Source organism: Poecilia reticulata, chromosome 2 (assembly GCF_904066995.2).
Source record: "Poecilia reticulata chromosome 2, P_reticulata-male-v2, whole genome shotgun sequence".
In the NCBI taxonomy this organism is placed as follows: Eukaryota; Metazoa; Chordata; class Actinopteri; order Cyprinodontiformes; family Poeciliidae; genus Poecilia; species Poecilia reticulata.
In genome coordinates this window covers 44919199-44940806 of record NC_088831.1, presented here as the reverse complement: position 1 = coordinate 44940806, position 21608 = coordinate 44919199, and the positions used below count along the sequence as shown (strand labels likewise).

General features: G+C 45.3%; 1 protein-coding gene across 15 annotated transcripts in view; it reads left to right on the top strand.

Annotated features, from left to right (window-relative positions):
* Positions 1-21608, top strand: part of tns1b (tensin 1b) — a 126660-nt gene that overhangs the window by 30198 nt on the left and 74854 nt on the right. For all 15 annotated transcript variants that reach the window (XM_081604728.1, XM_081604722.1, XM_081604727.1 and 12 more), the window contains exons 2-3: positions 9333-9447; positions 19676-19713. In XM_081604728.1, the coding sequence (XP_081460854.1) occupies positions 9333-9447; positions 19676-19713 (153 nt within the window). The remainder of the gene's footprint in view (positions 1-9332; positions 9448-19675; positions 19714-21608) is intronic.

Below are 21608 nucleotides of genomic sequence, written 5' to 3'. Positions count from 1 at the left end.
CATCAAGCATATTTAAAACCTTCATCAAGTTTATCAAGGATCAGGGCAGCTAAAGTAGAAAGCTGATGGGAATGTCTATAGGTCACATTCTATATGCTGCGGTTCTATGCTGTGACTCAGACATGTCAGGTTCATAAACTAACTTCTATGTTTCAGGGATGACATGTTACTGGTTCTAATGATTAGCCTGGTAAAGAGTAGCATTAATATTTAGTTTTAGTTTGTTTTGTTGATGTTTATCTGGAAGTCGGTGAAACTTCAGCAACCCAGGAGCATAAACTCATAAATCTAGCTGCACTTTGGACGTAACCGTTCCAGCCAGGCTCTTTCTGCTGACTGCTAGCAGAAGGAAGCTACATCAGCTGTTAGCGGCTAATGCTACGTAAGTAAACATTCATGCTGGATTCAGATTGACCTGGTTTGGCTGTTTAACTTGTTACCAGATTGTCAGGTTTACTGGGCTGCTGCCGTTCGAGGGTCAGCTTCCACTCAGCAACACGTCCTGAATAATGAGTTTGTTTCTCTGCTTTGTGGTGCAGTAGGAGAAACTTTCACAATAAAAATCTGGACTGTCTGAAAGTTCAGATGTTTAAGGAACTGGACTTAATGCCATACAGAAAACCTGAAAGAGCTATAAACATTCTAGTACTAGTGAAAATGTAAAAAAACAAAAATAACACTAATTTACCTGCAGTGTTCTTGAATAATTATGGCCTAACTGTCTCCAGTTGTACCTTGAGTAAAAAAAAAAAACGATTATCCATCTGCCGCCATCATATTTGACATAATTTTTGCCTTTCTGCAGTTATTATCTGACTTCTGTCAGTTTTATTGGTTCAAATATTTCTTTTGATCTTTGTAAATTATCAGTTGTTCAGGTTTGTCTTTCCAAGTGGTTATACTCTAACTCAGTGTTTTTCAACCACTGTGCCGCGGCACACCAGTGCACCGTGAGTGATCGTCCGGTGTGACGTGGAAATTATCCAATTTCACCTGCCGGACTATAAGCTGCTGCGTCTTTCCTACACTTTGAACATGCGGCTTTTCTGTGGATTTTTTTCGACCACCAGGGGGCGCTTTAGCAGGAAGTGAATCATTGGAAGTCAAAATTGTAAATCAAAGAACTCGCTAATTTTCATTTAAAACAAGCACACGCTAGCAGCCATGCTAGCAGCCATGCTAGCAGCAGACACGACGGAGAAATGTTTTCAAACTCACATGATGCAGCTTCTAAGTTGAGGAGCATCGATCTGGCAGGACAGGAGGGAAATGAAGCCGCTGCATGTAAACTCAGCGTGAACAAAACCGGATCTGGAGACGGAGAACTGCGGGACGCAGCTCTCTGCTGCCCTCTGCTGGGTCCTTATGGGAAACCGAGAGCGGCAGAGATACCAGCGGCCTGCAGCCCGGTGCGGCTGATATATGCAAGTTTCCAGGGCGGTTTAAAAAAATGTGAAGGTACGGTTTATAGTATGGTGCGCTCATAGTCCGGAAAATATGGTAACTGGTCTTAAAAGATTTTTTGAAAACGATTTAATTATCTGCAAATAATGCCATCTTTGAGTGTTTCTGTTGTAGTGACAAGCGGCGTAATCATGTAATTTTATTATCACAGTAGGTACAGAGCATTTTACATTAAAACAAGAGAATTAGTGAATGTTACTACATTCACCACAGTGTTGTTGCTGCTCAGGTGTATTTCTGAAGTGGACATGTTAAGTGCAATTTGAAATAAGAAATGCAAAATATGATAAAAAAATAAATTTTTGTTTGTTTGATTCCTAGTGAAGACACTTTGATAAGAATGACTATATATGTAAAATAGGCGGCTACAGAGTATCTTTGTTTACACTTTAGGTTTATGGTGCCTCGTGATTTTTTTCAATTAAAACAATGAACCTTGGCTCAAAAAAGGCTGAAAAACGGCTCTAATTCATATCCTGCAAAACTCTTAATATCCTGCCTGGTTAAGACGGACAGAATATCTGGACACAAACGTCATTTTCTAATATTTAAAACTGACTTTGACCTTTCGGTCACCTTGACCCCGACATGTTGAAGTTATGAGTTTAATTAAAACGATAAGAAAGTGACTCCCAGCAGCTCGTTGACCAACCTGACGTTTCGGGTTAAGCTCCTTTTATGGGAATGTTTCAGCAGAGCTGCTGCTGGTGTGAAAACCCAGAACCGGTTCTGGTCCAGTCGGACTTATGCTGCCAGAGGCAGAACGTAGCGGCCAAGTCAAACTGCTGTGAAATGTCCTGCGTTTGTTTCTGCACAGATAAAAAAAAACCACAAAGCTGACCCGGTCAGCTGCAGCCTGGTTCTTCCTGACCCGGCGGGTCCGATCCGCCGGCAGGTGACCTTGACCTCTTGACCTCTGCTGTGGTTCAGACCTCGGTTCTGCTGATGGTGCTGGTCGTTGTGGACTCCAGATGGTTTCATGTTGAGCTCCACTCGACGTGTCTGGTTCTCAGTTCGCTCTCATTCATGTTCTGCAGGAATCATTTGTTTTCTTTAGTTCTGAAATCGGTTCTCTGCTTTGTTTTGTTTGAACAGAAATCTAATCTCTGTGATTTTCTCTGAAAACAAATGAAGCTGAAGCTTAATATCCTGCTTTATATGGATTTATGTAACGCATACCTGAGTCCAGGCCAGGATATTAACATGAGAAATGGAGAGGAAACGAAGACAAAACATGGAAACAGGAAGAAATTTCTGTTAATTTACTCATTAACATGCAGTCGCCTCATAAATATTCATCAGATTTAATAAACGTATTGGTAGAAATGGGGGCTGCACAATGGCGCAGTTGGTAGAGCTGTTGCCTTGGAGCAAGAAGGTTCTGGGTTCGATTCCCGGCCCCGGTCTTTCTGCATGGTTTCCATGTTCTCCCTGTGCATGGTGGGTTTTCTCCAGGTTCTCCGGTTTCATCCCACAGTCCAAAAACATGTCTGTCAGGTTAATTGGCCTCTCCAAATTGTCCCTAGGTGTGAGTGTGTGTGTTCATGGTTGTGTGTCTCTGTGTTGCCCTGCGACAGACTGGCGACCTGTCCAGGTGACCTGTCCAGGGTGACTCCGCCTCTCGCCCGGAACGTTAGCTGGAGAGGCACCAGCACCTCCTGACCCCACTGAGGGACAAGGGTGCAGGGAAATGGATGGATTGGTAGAAATGGACTGAATAAATCCAGAATGATTACTGTCTCTTTAAGTGATGAGGGACACCAGATGATGATGTCATGGTTTTGGAGACTTCTGATTGGTTAACAGAACCAGTTGAGTTAATTGGAGCCACAGCCAGACTGAACCGTCGTTTTGTTTTTGTTTCCAAACTCATAAAAAATGAATCAACTTTCATTTCTGCTGGTAAATGAAATTAACTGGAACATTTGTAGAAAACCAGCTGGAATCAATAAAAGTCCTTTATGAACTATGAATGAATACATTGAATTCTGAATCTGAACATAAATAAAAGCTGTAACTGCTGGACTCAGACAGGATGCAGCCATATTACAGCTAGCATGTTAGCATGTTAGCATGCTAGCTGGTAAGCGCAGATGACTACAGGCATCTGATTGGTGGGCCGCTGCCTTCTCTCTCTCTCTGGGTCCAGATTGTTTTATTGTTCTGACTCGGTTCTGACCCGGGTCCACTTCCTGCTGCCGGTCCGATCTGTTAGCGATGACGTTTCTGTCCGTTACTGGATCCACACGACCTTTAACCCCAAAAGTTTCCCAGAACTGGAAACGGATCTGAATTTAGCCGGGCCGTCACCAGAACCGTGTGGATAATGTGCAGGTTCACAAATCGCATAAAGTTGTTGCTCCACTTGTTGCTGATGGTTTTTTGAAAAGGTTTTTGCTAGTTGAGTTTTTGAAAAACTGGTGCTAGATTTGCTAATCGATGTTGTGAGAAGTTGACAGATAAAGTGGAAATGTCGCTAATTTGGCTGCAGTGTTCTTAGCCACGCCCCTCAGCGCCTCCTGACTCCGCCCACTCAGGTGGATTGTGTGTCTGGGGGCGGGGCTTCAGTTCCACTTCAGGTTCATCACTGGATTACTGGCAGATAACCAGAGATTTAAATTCAGATCAGCTTCAGCTTTTTAAAGTGAAAATAATCAGCACCTGCTGCTGAAAGCCGCCTTTACTGGCGTTTCTGCGTGATGTCATCCGCTGCCCCAGCCAACATGGCCGCCTCTGACTGAGGTCATGTTTGAAGCGTGATCAGAGGTGAGATCGCTCGCTGCTTGCTGACGTTATTCAGCTGGAATGTCTGGTACCGGTCCGAGTCTGGAACGGTTTAACATTACCTAACCGGGCCTGGTTCTGGTCCAGGTTCTGGGCCTGGTTCTGGTCCAGGTTCTGGGCCTGGTTCTGGTCCAGGCGGACGGGTCAAACTGAACATCCTTTAAAGGAGATGTGATGAGGCTCCGGCAGAAAGGAAACCAGTTAGTGAATTAATACCTGATTGAAATATTGTTTCGTCATCCTGCCTCCTTAGTGCTGGCGACCTTTGACCTCTCTCACCTTCAGCTTCTTGCATCATCACATTATTGTAATGATTTGGTCTTATTGAAAAGTTTCATTTTCTTGTGGAGACATTTTGATCCCATCTCAACCTGTCAGTTAGTTTGAGGTCTGGTCTTTGACTAGGCCATTGGAAAGCTCGTTTCTTTTCCTTCTGTGTTGTAGGACTGCTGCTGTGTTCTGGATCTGTGACCTTTGACCTGCTGACTGAGGCCTACAGAGTCAGACGGCGCTCTGAGCTGGATCTGTGTTCCTCTTGGGAAAAATCTTTTTTTTTACTTTATTATTTACAACTTTTTAAATGTTTTCTTTAAAATCTTTTTAATAGTTTATTTTTCTTTCTCTGGAGGAGGATGGACTTCTGATGACCTTTGAACCCTTCCCAGGTTGACGGGGGTTCCTGATGTCAGTATGAAACAGTAAACTGAAAATATGTCTAAAAGTAACAAAAGTCCAAATAAAAACATTATTGAAGGATCTGAAACTGTTTGAAATGATAAAGAATCTTTCTGCAGGAGTTAATCAGAGATGTATCGGTAAATATTGATCATTGATCAGTTTTGGCAGCGTGAACATGTGACAGTTGGTAGGAGTGACGGCAGGGTGAGGCAGCGCCGTCGTCTCATTAATGCGCCTCCGTCCACACAGTTGCTGCCTGTTAGCGCTCGTGTGCTAATGAGCGCTAGGCAGGGATTAGCGTGCGTCTCTAAGGGAACGGGGCTCAGTTCCCAGGAGGGGGGGTGGGGGGTGGGGGGGGGGGCTGTTCCCACCCCGACCCGCCTCCTGGGTCCTCTCTGCCTGTCTGGAACCATTTCCTCCCTCTGTGACCCGGTCCGTCCCACCGGGTCCCATCATGTCCCACCATGTCCCATCGTGTCCCACCAGGTCCCACCGGGTCCCACCATGTCCCACCGTGTCCCACCGGGTTCCACCATGTCCCACGAGGTCCCACCGTGTCCCACCATGTCCCACTGGGTCCCACCATGTCCCACTGGGTCCCACCATGTCCCACCGTGTTCCACCATGTCCCACCAGGTCCCACCGTGTCCCACCAGGTCCCACCGTGTCCCACCGGGTTCCACCATGTCCCACCATGTCCCACCGTGTCCCACCAGGTCCCACCTTGTCCCACCGTGTCCCACCAGGTCCCACCTTGTCCCACCGTGTCCCACCAGGGACGTTCAGCATTTCCCCCAGTAAGCTAGCTTATTGTTCACTAAGATAAATGCGTTCACGTCAGTCTGAGTTAGCGCTCAGGTCATATGGTACTGATGACATGCTAACATCCATGCTAGCTAGCATCCTCCCTAGAATGTAGTAGAGAAATCTACTTATTTTTCAGAATATCTTGCAACAATCAATCTTCTGCAACTGCTTAGTGTTTACTGACTCAACAAAAAATAATTAAATCCAGGTATTCTGACTCGTCCAACATTAGTGTCTGACCTCAGAGATGCTCAGAATTCCCATAAGCTTTTCCCTACATTTTGGATAAATTCTTCCCAGAATTTCACATGTGGATAAACTTCAAAGTCGTATTGCTTCCCTTTCAGAGCTGTGAAAGTTTCCTGAGTTTTTCCAGGAACTCTCTGCACCGTATGTAAAGATTTGACCTGAACAGAAACGGAGAGAAGAAGCAGAAAAAGTGGAAACAAAACATCAGGAAAACTTTAAAATATTCAGGGAAAGTCCGACTCTGCTCTGCTCTACTTCCTGAAACAGAATAATTCAAACAAAAACAAACCCAGTGGAGGCTGTGACCCCCCACCTCGCATTCCCAGTGGGCCTGACTGGTCCAGTCTGAGTGTGAATGGGAGAACTGGGAGAATGCGGCTGAATAGACAGCTGAGACTCGGTGCTTTAATGAAGCGGCGCTGATGTTTGTCTGGACTGGAAGGAAACGCTTTGCATTTTGTTAAAAGTTGTTCACTGACGAAATGTTTCAGACGGTTTCTCTGAGCGGGACGCCAAGTTAGCAAAAGTTTAGTTGCTTTTTCAGTGTTTTTATTGAAAGGCTTAAATCTGTAAAATTATTCCTAAATGTTAGTTTTCAAAGTGTGATGTGCTCCTCCACTAGAGGGCGCCAGAGTTCTTTAAAAAGTAAACCAGAAACTGCAAACATTTAAGCGACTTCACCGCCAGGATCAGAACGGATCGCTTTTTGGTAAAGTGAGTAGAGCTAAGTTTATAGTTGATGGATTGAACTAGGCCATCTGCGCTCCAGCATGTTGGCTCCTGGGCTCGGTTGAACCCCTACAAGTTCCTGTAACTCTGCACAGATTGCGCCAACTTTCTCCTAACCTGGACGATTTAGAAGGTGCTCTTGCAGAGGAGGTTCATCTGTACCGGTAATTATATGATCCGCCCATTAGAGCTCATTTTGCTCCAGGTACAGCTGGACCTTTTCTGCAAGAGTAATTCCAAATCGTCCAGTTTGGGTGAAAGGTGGCGAATCCGATCTTCGGGTCCGGCCAACACTCCGGTTCAGTGCATGAACTTTAAACCCAGCCTTAAGGAGACAGTCTGGGTTAGCTAGCTCTCACACGCCTCGAAAACCCCTCAGTTAGAAAATAACTCGTCCTTCCTTCCTGTAGTTGCTGCTTGAAGCTTTCAGCATGTGGAGGTGAGTGAACCTTCATGAGCGCAGACAGAGAATCTGCATAGAGTTACATGAGGTTAAATTACTTTATTATTATTGGACCTTTGCTGAGATATGCGAGTGACACTTGTTTACATTTTGTAGCAGTTGGTGCACACATTTTCAAATGGATTTAGGTCTGGACTTTGACTAGGCCATTCTAAGACGTGAATCTGCTCTGATCTAATCCATCCCATAATATCTCAGTATGCAACCTCCACTCCAGTCTCTGGGTTTTCTTCCTGTATTTAGTTTCATCCAACTCTGACCTGCTTCCCTGCCCCCACAGCATGATGCTGCCACCGCCATGCTTCACCAGGAGGGTGTAGTTTTAGTTTTTATGCCAGCTACACAGTGCCAGTCTCTCTGACCATTTTCCAGCATAATAGCAACACGAGAACATTCAAATGAACATGTAAGACTGGAGCTGGAAACATTTCAAACAAGCAAAACAACAGATAATAAATGAATAAAGTCTCAGTAAACAAACGGAGAGCAAAGCTCCAGACTGAACACTTTGATCATCCAGGTTTTGTTGTAGACAAACAATGAATCATTCAAACGGAAATTGGGTTTGTTTTAATTTATCACGTGATAAATTTGTGCTATTTTGCCATCAGTTCATGTTTTCTGACGTCTCCATGGATATGAAAGCAGGTAGAGACCCCCCCTCGCCCTCGCCCCCCTCCGTTGTAGTTAATTCATCTGGAATCTGGAAAATGTGTTTCATGCATAAATCATTCCTAATGACGCTGAAACGGGTCGCCCCCCCCCCCCCCCATCATGGTAACTCTAACTACATTCATTCCCTGCTGGGACTGAATATATTAAATTATCTCGTATATTAGATTATCTGGGTTTAGGGAGCCTCTTCCCAGAGCCTGACTGCGCCCCCTGCTGGTGGCGCTCGGCGCTGCAGGCCTGTCTCCTGCCAACATGGCGCATCCTGCACAGCCACGGTCATTATTCCAGCCTGAGCAGATTAAGCTAATCGCGTTATGTCGCAGTAAAGCGTAGCCGGCGGAGGAGAGGAGGACCGGTTCTTCTGCCGTTACCATGACAACCAGAATTAAACAAACACTGGGCTTTCTCCAGACCTGATAAAAAAAAAAAAAAACATGATGCAGCAGTTAGAAACTTTACATGAAGAAAACTTAGCAATAGCAACCAGGGAGCTTCATTTGCTCTGCAGCTTAAAGATGAAGCTCAACTTTATGTCCAAACGGCTGATTTATCACCAAACGGCTGATTTATCACCAAACTGCTGATCTGATGATCCAGCTTCATTTGGGCGGCACAAATTACATTAAGAAGAAATTACAGGAATCTGTGGAAAAATCCTGGTGTTGGTCCAGTTTGTAGTTATCGTTTAATCTCGTTAGCTCACCAGCTCATAATGTTGCAACAGTCAGTGTTATTCTTCAGTCTCTATAATAACCAGTTCATTCATTCACGTGAACTGATGGAAGTTTGTTTTCTGTAAATCATGGACTGACAAACGAGGGGAAAAAAAATCTGAATTAAAAAGAATTTTCAGCAGATTTAGTTCTTTTCCACTCTGAGTCAAACCAACCTGTTCCCCTCCTGGCCCGTGGGGGCGCTGCTCCAAGAACCACTGAAGGGAACAACACAAAAAACTCTAAAGACACTGAGAGCAACTTCCTTCTTCATCAAATGGAAACAAAAAAGACTAAAAACCACGTCGAATTTCACCTGCTAGTACTAGGCTAGCATGTTTGTTTTGGTTGTATTTACCCAGAATGCCCTGCGCTGTAGTCCACTTCCTGCTTTTGGAGCGGTATCCCAAAAAATGGTGTATGTATTGGATTTTACATTTATGCCTTGAGTGAAGGAAATGACTCTGAATGCCTTTGTGTGAATTAAACATGATTGTTCTTTGGCCCCCGCTAGCTCCGCTCTTGGAAACGGGGCTACAGTCTGGCAAATCTGTGGTCAGTTGTTGTGACAACACAATTTGTTGATTTTATTTTGGACTTTCTCTGAGTTTAGCTGTTTAGTTGATCATATGCCTGCCATCACCACTACATGTCCTCGGTTGCCATAACTACCACCTGTTTTCTTACTGAAGCTTCAGCTCCTCAGTTTAGTTCACAAAGACTCTTTAAAAATGTAAAATCTTGTTTTGTCCTGTCTGCCCGTCCCGCAGCCAGAGGAGTTGGAGGCGCTCCACTCTCACACGTTCCGGGTGAAAACGTTCAAGAAGACGAAGCACTGCAGCGTCTGCAGACAGAGCATCGCGCAGGACGGACTCGTCTGCAGAGGTGAGTCAAACCCTGAATGCTAAAGCGCTACATCCCTGTGGTGTCTAGACCAAGCTAATGCTAAAGGGCTTGTATCAACATAGTACATAGCAGAAGTTAACTTAGCGCAAGCTAAGTGCACTAAACTTTTTCCAAGTCAGTAATAACACTAAGTGAATAATTATGTTCTCCTACTAGCGTGTTAGCACATTAGCGGATGTGGCCCTCCACTCTTGATTACCAAAACGTAAACATTATTCAACTTAATGTTTACAAAACAGCCAATTAAATTTACACTTTCATAATTTATCCATAAAAGCAGAAGAGCTAAATAATTAGCTCCACTGTTGTGGGCATTAGTGGAAGTGTGCCCCCTGCTGGTGATCACTGTCTCACATTGGACTGGGTTGGTCTGGAGGTTTTTCGTCCCTGTAATAAATCAAGTTTCATCTTTACTGGGGGTGAAAACCTTTTGCTTGCTGCCGTTCTGGAGGAGGAAGTGTCTTCCCTGATGTTTGGTTCTGCAGAAAGCAGAGGCCAAATCCCTCGCTGCTGTAGTTTTCCACGACTGCACTCCGGCTGGACCGCCGCTCCAGCTGCTTCCTGCCTTTCTTCCCAGATCAGCAGAAATAAAACGGTGTTGACGTTCCGTCCGACTCTCAGCTGAAGGAGCCCAAGGTTTTCTTTTAGTGTGGATCTTCTCAGATCAACCTCCATCACATGTCCTGGAAAAACACAAACACTTCCTGTTTGGCTCTGCAGCTGCAGGTCATGATGATGATGATGATGATGATGATGATGATGATGATGATGATGGTCTAGCTCCCAGTGTAATGGGATTACATTTTAATCCAGTAATATCCACATGATGGAGCCAAACCGCTCAGATCTGGAGTCAAGAAATCAAACTGGAGGAGCCAGTGAGCCCCCTGCTGGACGGGCTGAGATACTACATCTGTTCAAAGCGTTTCCGCAAAGCAGATTTATGAAGACAATCAAAGATTTTAGTTTGTAAATGAAGACCTTTAGTCTAATATCAGAAGCTCATCTTCTCTTCCTGCCGTTCTGCTTCAGTTTTCTGATCCGTATTCATGATTTACCCAGAAAACCAGCAGCAATTCACCGTGTTTAAAAAAATGTTCAAAGAAAAAATGACTAAGTGTGATTGGTTGACAGTGTTGGTAGAATTTGATTAACATAAAAATGTCTTTATCTCTTTACCTAAACACCAAATATTGAGTCTTAAAATGATAAACACACAAAAATATCATTTTCAGTGAAGCTGATGTAAAGTTGATTAAAAGTAAAATAATTGACTTTTATTGAATACTAAGTTACAATAGAGTAACTTAGTATTCTTAAGCTTTCAGTGTTTCATTTTAATAGGTGTTGGCTGCACAGTGGTGCAGTTGGTAGAGCTGTTGCCTTGCAGCAAGAAGGTTCTGGGTTCGATTCCCGGCCTTTCTGCATGGAGTCTCCATGTTCTCCCTGTGCATGGTGGGTTTTCTCCAGGTACTCCGGTTTCCTCCCACAGTCCAAAAACATGACTGTCAGGTTAATTGGTCTCTCTAAATTGTCCCTACGTGTGTGTGTGTGCATGGTTGTTTGTCCTGTGTGTCTCTGTGTTGCCCTGCGACAGACTGGCGACCTGTCCAGGTGACCTGTCCAGGTGACCCTGCCTCTCACCCGGAACGTTGGCTGGAGAGGAACCAGCAACCCTCCGGACCCCATTAAGGGACAAGGGTGTAAGAAAATGGATGGATTCTAATAGGTTTTATTTTCCTAACGCTGATCGTTTAGTTTATTATTGCCTGAAGTTTGGTTCAGGATTTTGATTCTCTGTTATTGGTTTTTATATGTTCAAGTGAATGCAGGATGTAGGAGTTACACTGCAAAAACAGAAAGTCTTTTAGTGCAAATAGGTTAGAGCACCTGAAATAAAACAAAACTAACTCAGAAGTAACTTTTCAGCAAGAAATAGGAGCTTATTTGAAGTAAATTATTGAATATTGATGACTTGTTCAATATTCATGGGGAAAATGTCTTATTTGTAGAAAAACAAACACACACACACACACACAAACAAATACTCCAGAGTAATATTTTCTAATATGAGATGAACTAATCATGTTTTTAGGATTTGATTCAGATAAAATAAAATTGATCTTCAGTTTATGATGCCCATCTGGTGGTTACCAGATAAATAAAACGCTTCCTGACCACCAGGTGGCAGCAGAGATGCATGAACGTGTTTCTGGTTTTCACTGTAAATTTCCCACAAACTCCATCCAGATTGTTTGACACACACACACACACACACACACACACACACACAGTAAGGCGACAGAAACCAAACAGGAGTCGGTGTCTGTTTTTGTCAGGAAGATCCGAACATGAAGCGAATCGTCAGCAGAGATTCTTCTCTTCCATGTCGGGAAAGCAGCAGCAGCTGGATGAAGGCGAGGCGTTTCCTGCTGAACTCCCACCCGGACCGGGCCGGCCGGGGGGGGTAGGGGGGGGGGGGGACCCGGGGCCGGAGGGGGGCGTGGCCTGGGAGATGACGGGCGCCGTATGAGTCAGATGAAGCTGGTGATTACTGACATTAATACCAAGGAACACAGAAACTGGACCGTCTGTCATCATCTACACATTACAGCAGCTAATCTGCAACTACATGGCCTAGTCAAAGTCCAGAGCTCAGTCTGGGATCCTCGGATCAAAAATCTGAGGATCAGAAAATTTGGACAAAATTCCTCCTCATTGACCCGAAAGATTATTTCACAGGATCGTTTTCCCATAAAAATGGGAAAAATTAAGAGTTCCGGTTTAAGAGTTCTGCACGGTGAAACGCCCAGGTGTGTGTTCATGGTGTGTGTTCACGGTGTGTGTGTGTTCATGGTGTGTGTTCATGGTGTGTGTTCACGGTGTGTGTTCACGGTGTGTGTGTTCAGAGTGTGTGTTCAGAGTGTGTGTTCACGGTGTGTGTGTGTGTTTACGGTGTGTGTTCATGGTGTGTGTTCATGGTGTGTGTTCATGGTGTGTGTTCATGGTGTGTGTTCACGGTGTGTGTTCACGGTGTGTGTGTTCATGGTGTGTGTTCACGGTGTGTGTTCATGGTGTGTGTTCATGGTGTGTGTTCATGGTGTGTGTTCACGGTGTGTGTGTTCATGGTGTGTGTTCACGGTGTGTGTTCATGGTGTGTGTTCATGGTGTGTGTTCACGGTGTGTGTGTTCATGGTGTGTGTTCACGGTGTGTGTTCATGGTGTGTGTTCATGGTGTGTGTTCACGGTGTGTGTTCATGGTGTGTGTTCATGGTTTGTGTGTTCAGAGTGTGTGTTTACGGTGTGTGTTCACGGTGTGTGTGTGTGTTTACGGTGTGTGTTCAGAGTGTGTGTGTGTTCAGTGTGTGTGTGTTCAGTGTGTGTGTGTTCACGGTGTGTGTGTTCATGGTGTGTGTGTGTTCAGTGTGTGTGTGTTCATGGTGTGTGTGTGTTCAGTGTGTGTGTGTTCAGTGTGTGTGTGTTCACAGTGTGTGTGTGTTTACGGTGTGTGTGTTCATGGTGTGTGTGTGTTCACGATGTGTGTGTGTTTACGGTGTGTGTTCACGGTGTGTGTGTGTTTACGGTGTGTGTTTACGGTGTGTGTGTTCACGATGTGTGTGTGTTCACGGTGTGTGTGTGTTTACGGTGTGTGTTCACGGTGTGTGTGTGTTTACGGTGTGTGTGTGTGTTCACGTTGTGTGTGTGTTCACAGTGTGTGTGTGTTTACGGTGTGTGTGTGTGTTTACAGTGTGTGTGTGTGTTTACGGTGTGTGTGTGTGTTCATGGTGTGTGTGTGTTCAGTGTGTGTGTGTTCAGTGTGTGTGTGTTCACAGTGTGTGTGTGTTCACAGTGTGTGTGTGTTTACGGTGTGTGTTTACGGTGTGTGTTCAGTGTGTGTGTGTTTATGGTGTGTGTGTGTTCAGTGTGTGTGTGTTCACGGTGTGTGTGTTCACGGTGTGTGTGTGTTTACTGTGTGTGTGTGTTCACGGTGTGTGTGTGTGTTCACGGTGTGTGTGTGTTCAGTGTGTGTGTGTTCAGTGTGTGTGTGTTCACAGTGTGTGTGTGTTCACAGTGTGTGTGTGTTTATGGTGTGTGTGTGTTCAGTGTGTGTGTGTTCACGGTGTGTGTGTTCACGGTGTGTGTGTGTTTACTGTGTGTGTGTGTTCACGGTGTGTGTGTGTGTTCACGGTGTGTGTGTGTTCACGGTGTGTGTGTGTGTTCACGGTGTGTGTTCACGGTGTGTGTGTGTTCACGGTGTGTGTGTGTGTTCACGGTGTGTGTGTGTGTTTACGGTGTGTGTTCACGGTGTGTGTGTTCATGGTGTGTGTGTGTTCAGTGTGTGTGTGTTCACGGTGTGTGTGTTCATGGTGTGTGTGTGTTCACGGTGTGTGTGTGTGTTCACGGTGTGTGTGTGTTTACGGTGTGTGTTCACGGTGTGTGTGTGTTTACGGTGTGTGTGTGTGTTCACGTTGTGTGTGTGTTCACAGTGTGTGTGTGTTTACGGTGTGTGTGTGTGTTTACAGTGTGTGTGTGTGTTTACGGTGTGTGTGTGTGTTCATGGTGTGTGTGTGTTCAGTGTGTGTGTGTTCAGTGTGTGTGTGTTCACAGTGTGTGTGTGTTCACAGTGTGTGTGTGTTTACGGTGTGTGTTCAGTGTGTGTGTGTTTATGGTGTGTGTGTGTTCAGTGTGTGTGTGTTCACGGTGTGTGTGTTCACGGTGTGTGTGTGTTTACTGTGTGTGTGTGTTCACGGTGTGTGTGTGTGTTCACGGTGTGTGTGTGTTCACGGTGTGTGTGTGTGTTCACGGTGTGTGTTCACGGTGTGTGTGTGTTCACGGTGTGTGTGTGTGTTCACGGTGTGTGTGTGTGTTTACGGTGTGTGTTCACGGTGTGTGTGTTCATGGTGTGTGTGTGTTCAGTGTGTGTGTGTTCACGGTGTGTGTGTTCATGGTGTGTGTGTGTTCACGGTGTGTGTGTGTGTTCACGGTGTGTGTGTGTTTACGGTGTGTGTGTTCATGGTGTGTGTGTGTTCACGGTGTGTGTGTGTGTTCACGGTGTGTGTGTGTTCATGATGTGTGTGTTCACGGTGTGTGTTCACAGTGTGTGTGTTCACGGTGTGTGTTCATGGTGTGTGTGTGTTTACGGTGTGTGTGTTCACGGTGTGTGTTCACGGTGTGTGTTCTCGGTGTGTGTGTGTTCACGGTGTGTGTGTGTTTACGGTGTGTGTGTTCATGGTGTGTGTTCACGGTGTGTGTTCTCGGTGTGTGTGTGTTCACGGTGTGTGTGTTCACGGTGTGTGTGTGTTTACGGTGTGTGTTCTCGGTGTGTGTGTGTTCACGGTGTGTGTGTGTTTACGGTGTGTGTGTTCATGGTGTGTGTTCACGGTGTGTGTGTGTTCACGGTGTGTGTGTGTTTACGGTGTGTGTGTTCATGGTGTGTGTTCACGGTGTGTGTTCTCGGTGTGTGTGTGTTCACGGTGTGTGTGTTCACGGTGTGTGTGTGTTTACGGTGTGTGTTCTCGGTGTGTGTGTGTTCACGGTGTGTGTGTGTTTACGGTGTGTGTGTTCATGGTGTGTGTTCACGGTGTGTGTGTGTTCACGGTGTGTGTTCTCGGTGTGTGTGTGTTCACGGTGTGTGTGTTCATGGTGTGTGTGTGTTTACGGTGTGTGTGTTTACGGTGTGTGTGTTCATGGTGTGTGTGTGTTCACGGTGTGTGTGTGTGTGTGTTCACGGTGTGTGTGTGTTCATGATGTGTGTGTTCACGGTGTGTGTGTTCACGGTGTGTGTGTTCACGGTGTGTGAACAGAGCGGGGGAAAGTGGGCGGGGAGGAAGAGCCCCGCCCTCTGATTGTGTTCGGCGGTCCGAAGTGGACCCGCCCGGACCCGAGGGGGAAAACGGTCCGAGGAGAACCGGGCCGTCCCCCTGCCTCTTCCTCCTCCTCTTCCTCTCTGCTCTCCCTGCCTAAGAAGGGAAAGTTGGACCGGTCCGGTCCGCAGTGCCACTCTGCTCTCACCCAATAAGGAAGTTCTGGCCGTCCTCCATGCGGGCCTGGGCCGAGGCTCACCAGGGAGTTCTGGCCCGGCGGACCGGTTCTGCTGCTTATCGGGCCGACGGACCAGTTTCTCACACAGCAGAGGAGCTGAAATCACAGAACCACCAGAACCAAAACAAACCCGGCTGACGGGAAACAGACGCAGGGACGGGTCAGAACCGGGTCCAGAACAGAACCGGGTCCAGAACAGAACCAGGTCCAGAACAGAACCGGGTCCAGAACAGGACCAGGTCCAGAACAGAACCGGGTCCAGAACAGAACCAGGACTGCAGCTTTTAGCAAATAGTCATATTAGAAAATAAAGCTGTAAATTTATCAGGACGTCGTTTTGATCAGAAAAATCTTCTGTATTGATCAGGATCTGATCATGTGATTCTACAGGGGGGCCCATGAAAAACTAGCCTCATGTTTTTACTTTGTTTTTTACTTTTTCGTACATTTCAAAGTGTACGAAAACAACCCGCGAACTTTACAGCAGATCAGAGACGATATTCGTAAAGCAATTCAGAGCAAAGCATTTTGTTCCAGCACTTTCTGTAAAGAACGAATAAAGATTTTGGCATTTCAAGTTCCTCCTTTCTTCATGGAAATACTGCAGTAATACTGTATTAACGCTAACAGTTTAATTTGCATTGATGCAAAGATAAAACGTCCAGAGACTCAGATGAACAAATGGAGGATCAGAAATGGAAGAAAAACAGAAAATCTAATTCAAACTCTTTATTTATTCTGTTAATTATTAAAAATGATTAAAATCAGTTATTTAATCTGAGCTTTGATTGAATCTTGACAATCAGCTCATGTTTCTGCTGTGACTCCGACATTCCTGTCGCCATGGCGATGACGGTGCTGGGAACCCAGCGGGTCGCGGTGTCACTCGCGTGCCAAAGTCTGTAATCAGGAGGTTCTGACCCAACATGCCGACCGGTTCTGAAATAGAACCCGACCGGGCCGTGATGTAATTACACACCAGCTTCCCACCGGCTACACAGCAGCCGGTTGACAAGCCTGAAGTCTGTACTCACACCGCTTCAACAGGAAGTACACCGCTTCAACAGGAAGTACACCGCTTCAACAGGAAGTACTCACACCGCTTCAACAGGAAGTACACCGCTTCAACAGGAAGTACACCGCTTCAACAGGAAGTACAACGCTTCAACAGGAAGTACAACGCTTCAACAGGAAGTACTCACACCGCTTCAACAGGAAGTACAACGCTTCAACAGGAAGTACTCACACCGCTTCAACAGGAAGTACAACGCTTCAACAGGAAGTACTCACACCGCTTCAACAGGAAGTACAACGCTTCAACAGGAAGTACTCACACCACTTCAACAGGAAGTACTCACACCGCTTCAACAGGAAGTACTCACACCGCTTCAACAGGAAGTACTCACACCGCTTCAACAGGAAGTACTCACACCGCTTCAACAGGAAGTACTCACACCGCTTCAACAGGAAGTACTCACACCGCTTCAACAGGAAGTACTCACACCGCTTCAACAGGAAGTACAACGCTTCAACAGGAAATACACCGCTTCAACAGGAAGTACTCACACCGCTTCAACAGGAAGTACTCACACCGCTTCAACAGGAAGTACTCACACCGCTTCAACAGGAAGTACACCGCTTCAACAGGAAGTACTCACACCGCTTCAACAGGAAGTACACCGCTTCAACAGGAAGTACTCACACCGCTTCAACAGGAAGTACTCACACCGCTTAAACAGGAAGTACACCGCTTCAACAGGAAGTACTCACACCGCTTCAACAGGAAGTACTCACACCGCTTAAACAGGAAGTACTCACACCGCTTAAACAGGAAGTACTCACACCGCTTAAACAGGAAGTACTCACACCGCTTAAACAGGAAGTACTCACACCGCTTAAACAGGAAGTACACCGCTTCAACAGGAAGTACTCACACCGCTTCAACAGGAAGTACTCACACTGCTTCAAAAGGAAGTACTCACACCGCTTCAACAGGAAGTACTAACACAGCTTCAACAGGAAGTACACCGCTTCAACAGGAAGTACACCGCTTCAACAGGAAGTACTCACACCGCTTCAACAGGAAGTACACCGCTTCAACAAGAAGCACTCACACCGCTTCAACAGGAAGTACTCACACCGCTTCAACAGGAAGTACTCACACCGCTTAAACAGGAAGTACTCCGCTTCAACAGGAAGTACACCGCTTCAACAGGAGGTACTCACACCGCTTCAACAGGAAATACAACGCTTCAACAGGAAGTACTCACACCGCTTCAACAGGAAGTACTCACACCGCTTCAACAGGAAGTACTCTCAAGGCTTCAACAGGAAGTACTCACACCGCTTCAACAGGAAGTACTCGCACCGCTTCAACAGGAAGTACTCGCACCGCTTCAACAGGAAGTACTCTCAACGCTTCAACAGGAAGTACTCTCAACGCTTCAACAGGAAGTACTCACTATGCTTCAACAGGAAGTTGTCCAAAGTGCGTTCATCCGGTGTTCATCTGGATCATTTGATCAGTATTGGTTTTATAAAACAGACGTATTTTGTTGCAGATATCTGAGTCTGACACCAGAACCAGAACCGGGCCATGTTCTTGTTGGTATCGGATGTTTACGCGCTGCTCCGCGGTCGGACGGCCGGCCGGGGGAATGCGTCTGGCCTCAGGAAGAATAACTCATTACATGAGGAGGAAAGCCTTCCAGGAAAAGCACACGGCGCTCCGCTTTGTTTGGAAAGCCGACACCTCGGCCGTGTTTGGGTTCCCGGTTCTTCCTGAGGTTCTGACGGTTTACGAGCTGCTGGTCCAGGTGCTCCAGTCGGCCCAGTCTCTGGTCCCGGGCCCGGTGGGAGTCCACAGAGGGGACATGGAGACGGAGGGCCAAGACGTCCAAATGGATGAAAAACAAAATATTTTACCCTGATTTGTTATTTTAGATTTGAATTCTCTTGGTTTCGGACCTTTTACGGTTCGTTCTTGCGTAACCGGAATGAATGCTGAAGCAGAACCAGGAGGGAAAGTTTTTATGTTGGAAAATTAATCCAACAGTTATGAAAGCTTGTTTTTGGTTTGGTTGTTTTCCATTTAGATCCATGAAGCTTTCCCTGAAAACCAGCTAACAGTGGTGAGCGCACATCCGCTGCAGCCGAGCTAATTTTATCTTGGCTCTCTTTAGCTAAATTTGAAAACTTGGTTTCCTTTCAATACATTTTTTCAGATAGATGCTTAAGTGCTATTTTAACGTATTGATGTGGAAACATTCAGTTTAATAAAGTACAGCATCTGTTTTGAAGTTGAAATTTTAGTTGTCGACTGTTAAGAATTCATCAACGTTAGCCGCTAATGTGTTGGTAGGTGAGCATTTACCAATTCTGCCCTGTGGAGGGCGATATAACACGTCATTGATGTATGTATATCAACATGATTTAAATTAGTGCCTTAGCATTAGCTTCCACTAATTGTTATGTAAGACTATCACATTAGCATAGCACACTAATGTTTAAAAGCAGTGCTTTAGGGTTAGCATTGCTAACTCTTCAGTTAGCGGTGCTCAGCATGGCAGTTGTTCTTCAGGAAGTGATATTTTAGCACCGACTGTTCTGTCATGGCTTCAGTTTTGTATCTGCTGAGTGTTGCTAACTCTGCTGCTGATTTAGCCTGGATGGAGACGCGAGGATACATAAATATAAACAGCTAACTAACTGAATAATCCTTAACAGTTGGTAACCAAAACATGAACACAGATATTTTAGCTTTATTCAACTGAAAGTTTACAAAACAGCCACATAAATTAGAGCTTTAGGATTTATCCAAAAATGAATTCAGGGGATGTGCGCTAACCATTAAAGTGCTAAGCTAAAAAGTAGCTTTGATATTAGCATATTAGTGGACATTTGCTCACCACTGCTAGCTGGTTTCCAGACAAAGCTTCAAATAGATCAGAAGTGATCAACTAAGGCTAAGTGTGCTAAACATTTTCAAAGTCAGCAAAAGAGCCAAGTAGAAAATTAGCTCAGCTATTAGCACATTAGCAGGTTTCTCATCCTTCTGCTCGTGTTGAGATGTTGGGCAGGTCCAGCTGCTCAGAAAAGCCTGTTTGGACGTTTTCATCTTAAGTGTCTGTGGAGTTAATTTTGTTTCTCTCTGCGTTTTCTCCAGTTTGCCGAACGGCGTGCCACAAGAAATGTGAAGCCAAGGTAAGAAGCAGATCATTCTTCACCAGTTCACACCTCCAGACTCCAAAGGGAAGCAAGGGTCTTGATGAAAAGCTGCTTTTAGGCCGGAGTCGGCTTCCTTTTAGGGCCTGTCGATGCGGAGAGGAGGGGGTCCCTGGAGAGTTTATGGTTCAGGAGGAGAAAAAGAAATGCTAAGAATGTCTAAACAAGCTCTGAATGTACCAGAATATGTTTACATTGGATGAGCTTCTGCTTGTTGGAGATCGCCTCAGGTCTAAAAATAAAGCCCTCTGGATGGAGCCGTTTGATCCTCTGAATCGTCTTCCTGTTAGAGAAAGATGGCGTACATGAACCGGTAGCGTCCATTTAGCTCTACAGCGCAAACGCATCCCCCTCCTCATCCAGCAGGGAGACGGCGTCTTGTTGCCGACGACGGCAACTTTCTGTTTTACTCAGGAAGTGCAGGGAGGGAGGCAGCGGGGGGCTCCCATCACAGAAATCACCAAACTGATTAACATGACCAAGTTTAACATTTATCACATTGTAAAAACTATTTAAATGTAACTTAAAGTGTAAAAAGCAGCAACAGATTCAACAGTAACAGGAAATGCAGCTGAAATGTAAAAGCGTCCATGAATTAGATGGAACATAGATGAACGTATCGTTATTAGAAATGGTGGATAAAATGTCAAAATTCAAAATAACTTTCTCAGTTTCACAAAAAACGTTTTTGCACTCGGTCAAAGTGGTTTTTGTTTTTTTTCCGTTTAAGAGCTAACGCGTTAAAGATGGACACAGGTTTAATGAATAAGACGCAGCGAGCGTCTCATCCGCTGGCAGGTCTGTGCCTTACCAGAGGCATGAAGCGCCGCAAACCTCCAGCTCAGAGATGTTTGCTCCATGCTAGTTAGCAACCGCTACTTCCTGTTTATTACAGCGACACGTCAACATATTACATTTTAGGGAGCCTGGTTGGCGCCAAATTCAGATTTATTTATTTATTCTTGGCAACATTTTAAAAGTTCACTTGAAATTTGCATGACAAGTTTTCAGTTTGTTTCTCTGGAGCATCAGAAGTTATTTAATATGATGTTTATGTCAGAACATCAACAATGGCTTAAAAATCACACCTCCAATTTAAATTATGAGTTAGATGACCGAACCAGGAAGGAGCTGCCAAATGTGTCATTTTATCCAGAACCAACCAAAATGACCAAATATGGTCATTTCCTTTAGACAGATGGCTGGGTGCCTTTTAACCTAAACCTTACTGCAGCCCAAACTAACAAAGACGTCTCCATTAAACCATCGGTTCTGATTCTGTCCGACCCGCTCCGGGCTTTATGCAGATGAAGATCACAGCGGCTGATAACGTTCAGGAAGCCGCAGGTCAAACCCGACGTCCAGAACGGACCAATCTGCCACTTTCCATCTCCAAACCCGCAGCATTATTTCCTTTTCCAAACATTTCGGCTGATATTTGCCATCGCTTTGGGCAGGAAGTAATTAGCTAACAAGCCTGAGATGAAAAACAAGGGAGTGACTTGGACAGGGTCAGGCGTGATCGCTATCGTTTCTCAGTCCAGACTGAAGCAGAAGATTGTTTTTAAAAGCAGAACCAAACCTGGTCCCGTAAACCACCTTCTGGAGGATATTAGCTTCATATTTAACTTCCAAACAAATGGTCATCAGACCTGTTTGTTCACAGCTGGATGTAAAATATGTGTTCAGTCTTGTTTGTAAAACTTCTCATCAAGGTGACGACGGAGAGGAGCCAAAAACAGCAGCGAAGGGAAGCAGAGCGATTAGAAACGGCAGGAATTTCCTCTAAATGTCTGAATCCTTTGACTTTTCCTCCATTTTCTCTGGAAAATGCTTTCAAACAGCTGAAGCTTCATTCTGCCAGAGGTGCATTT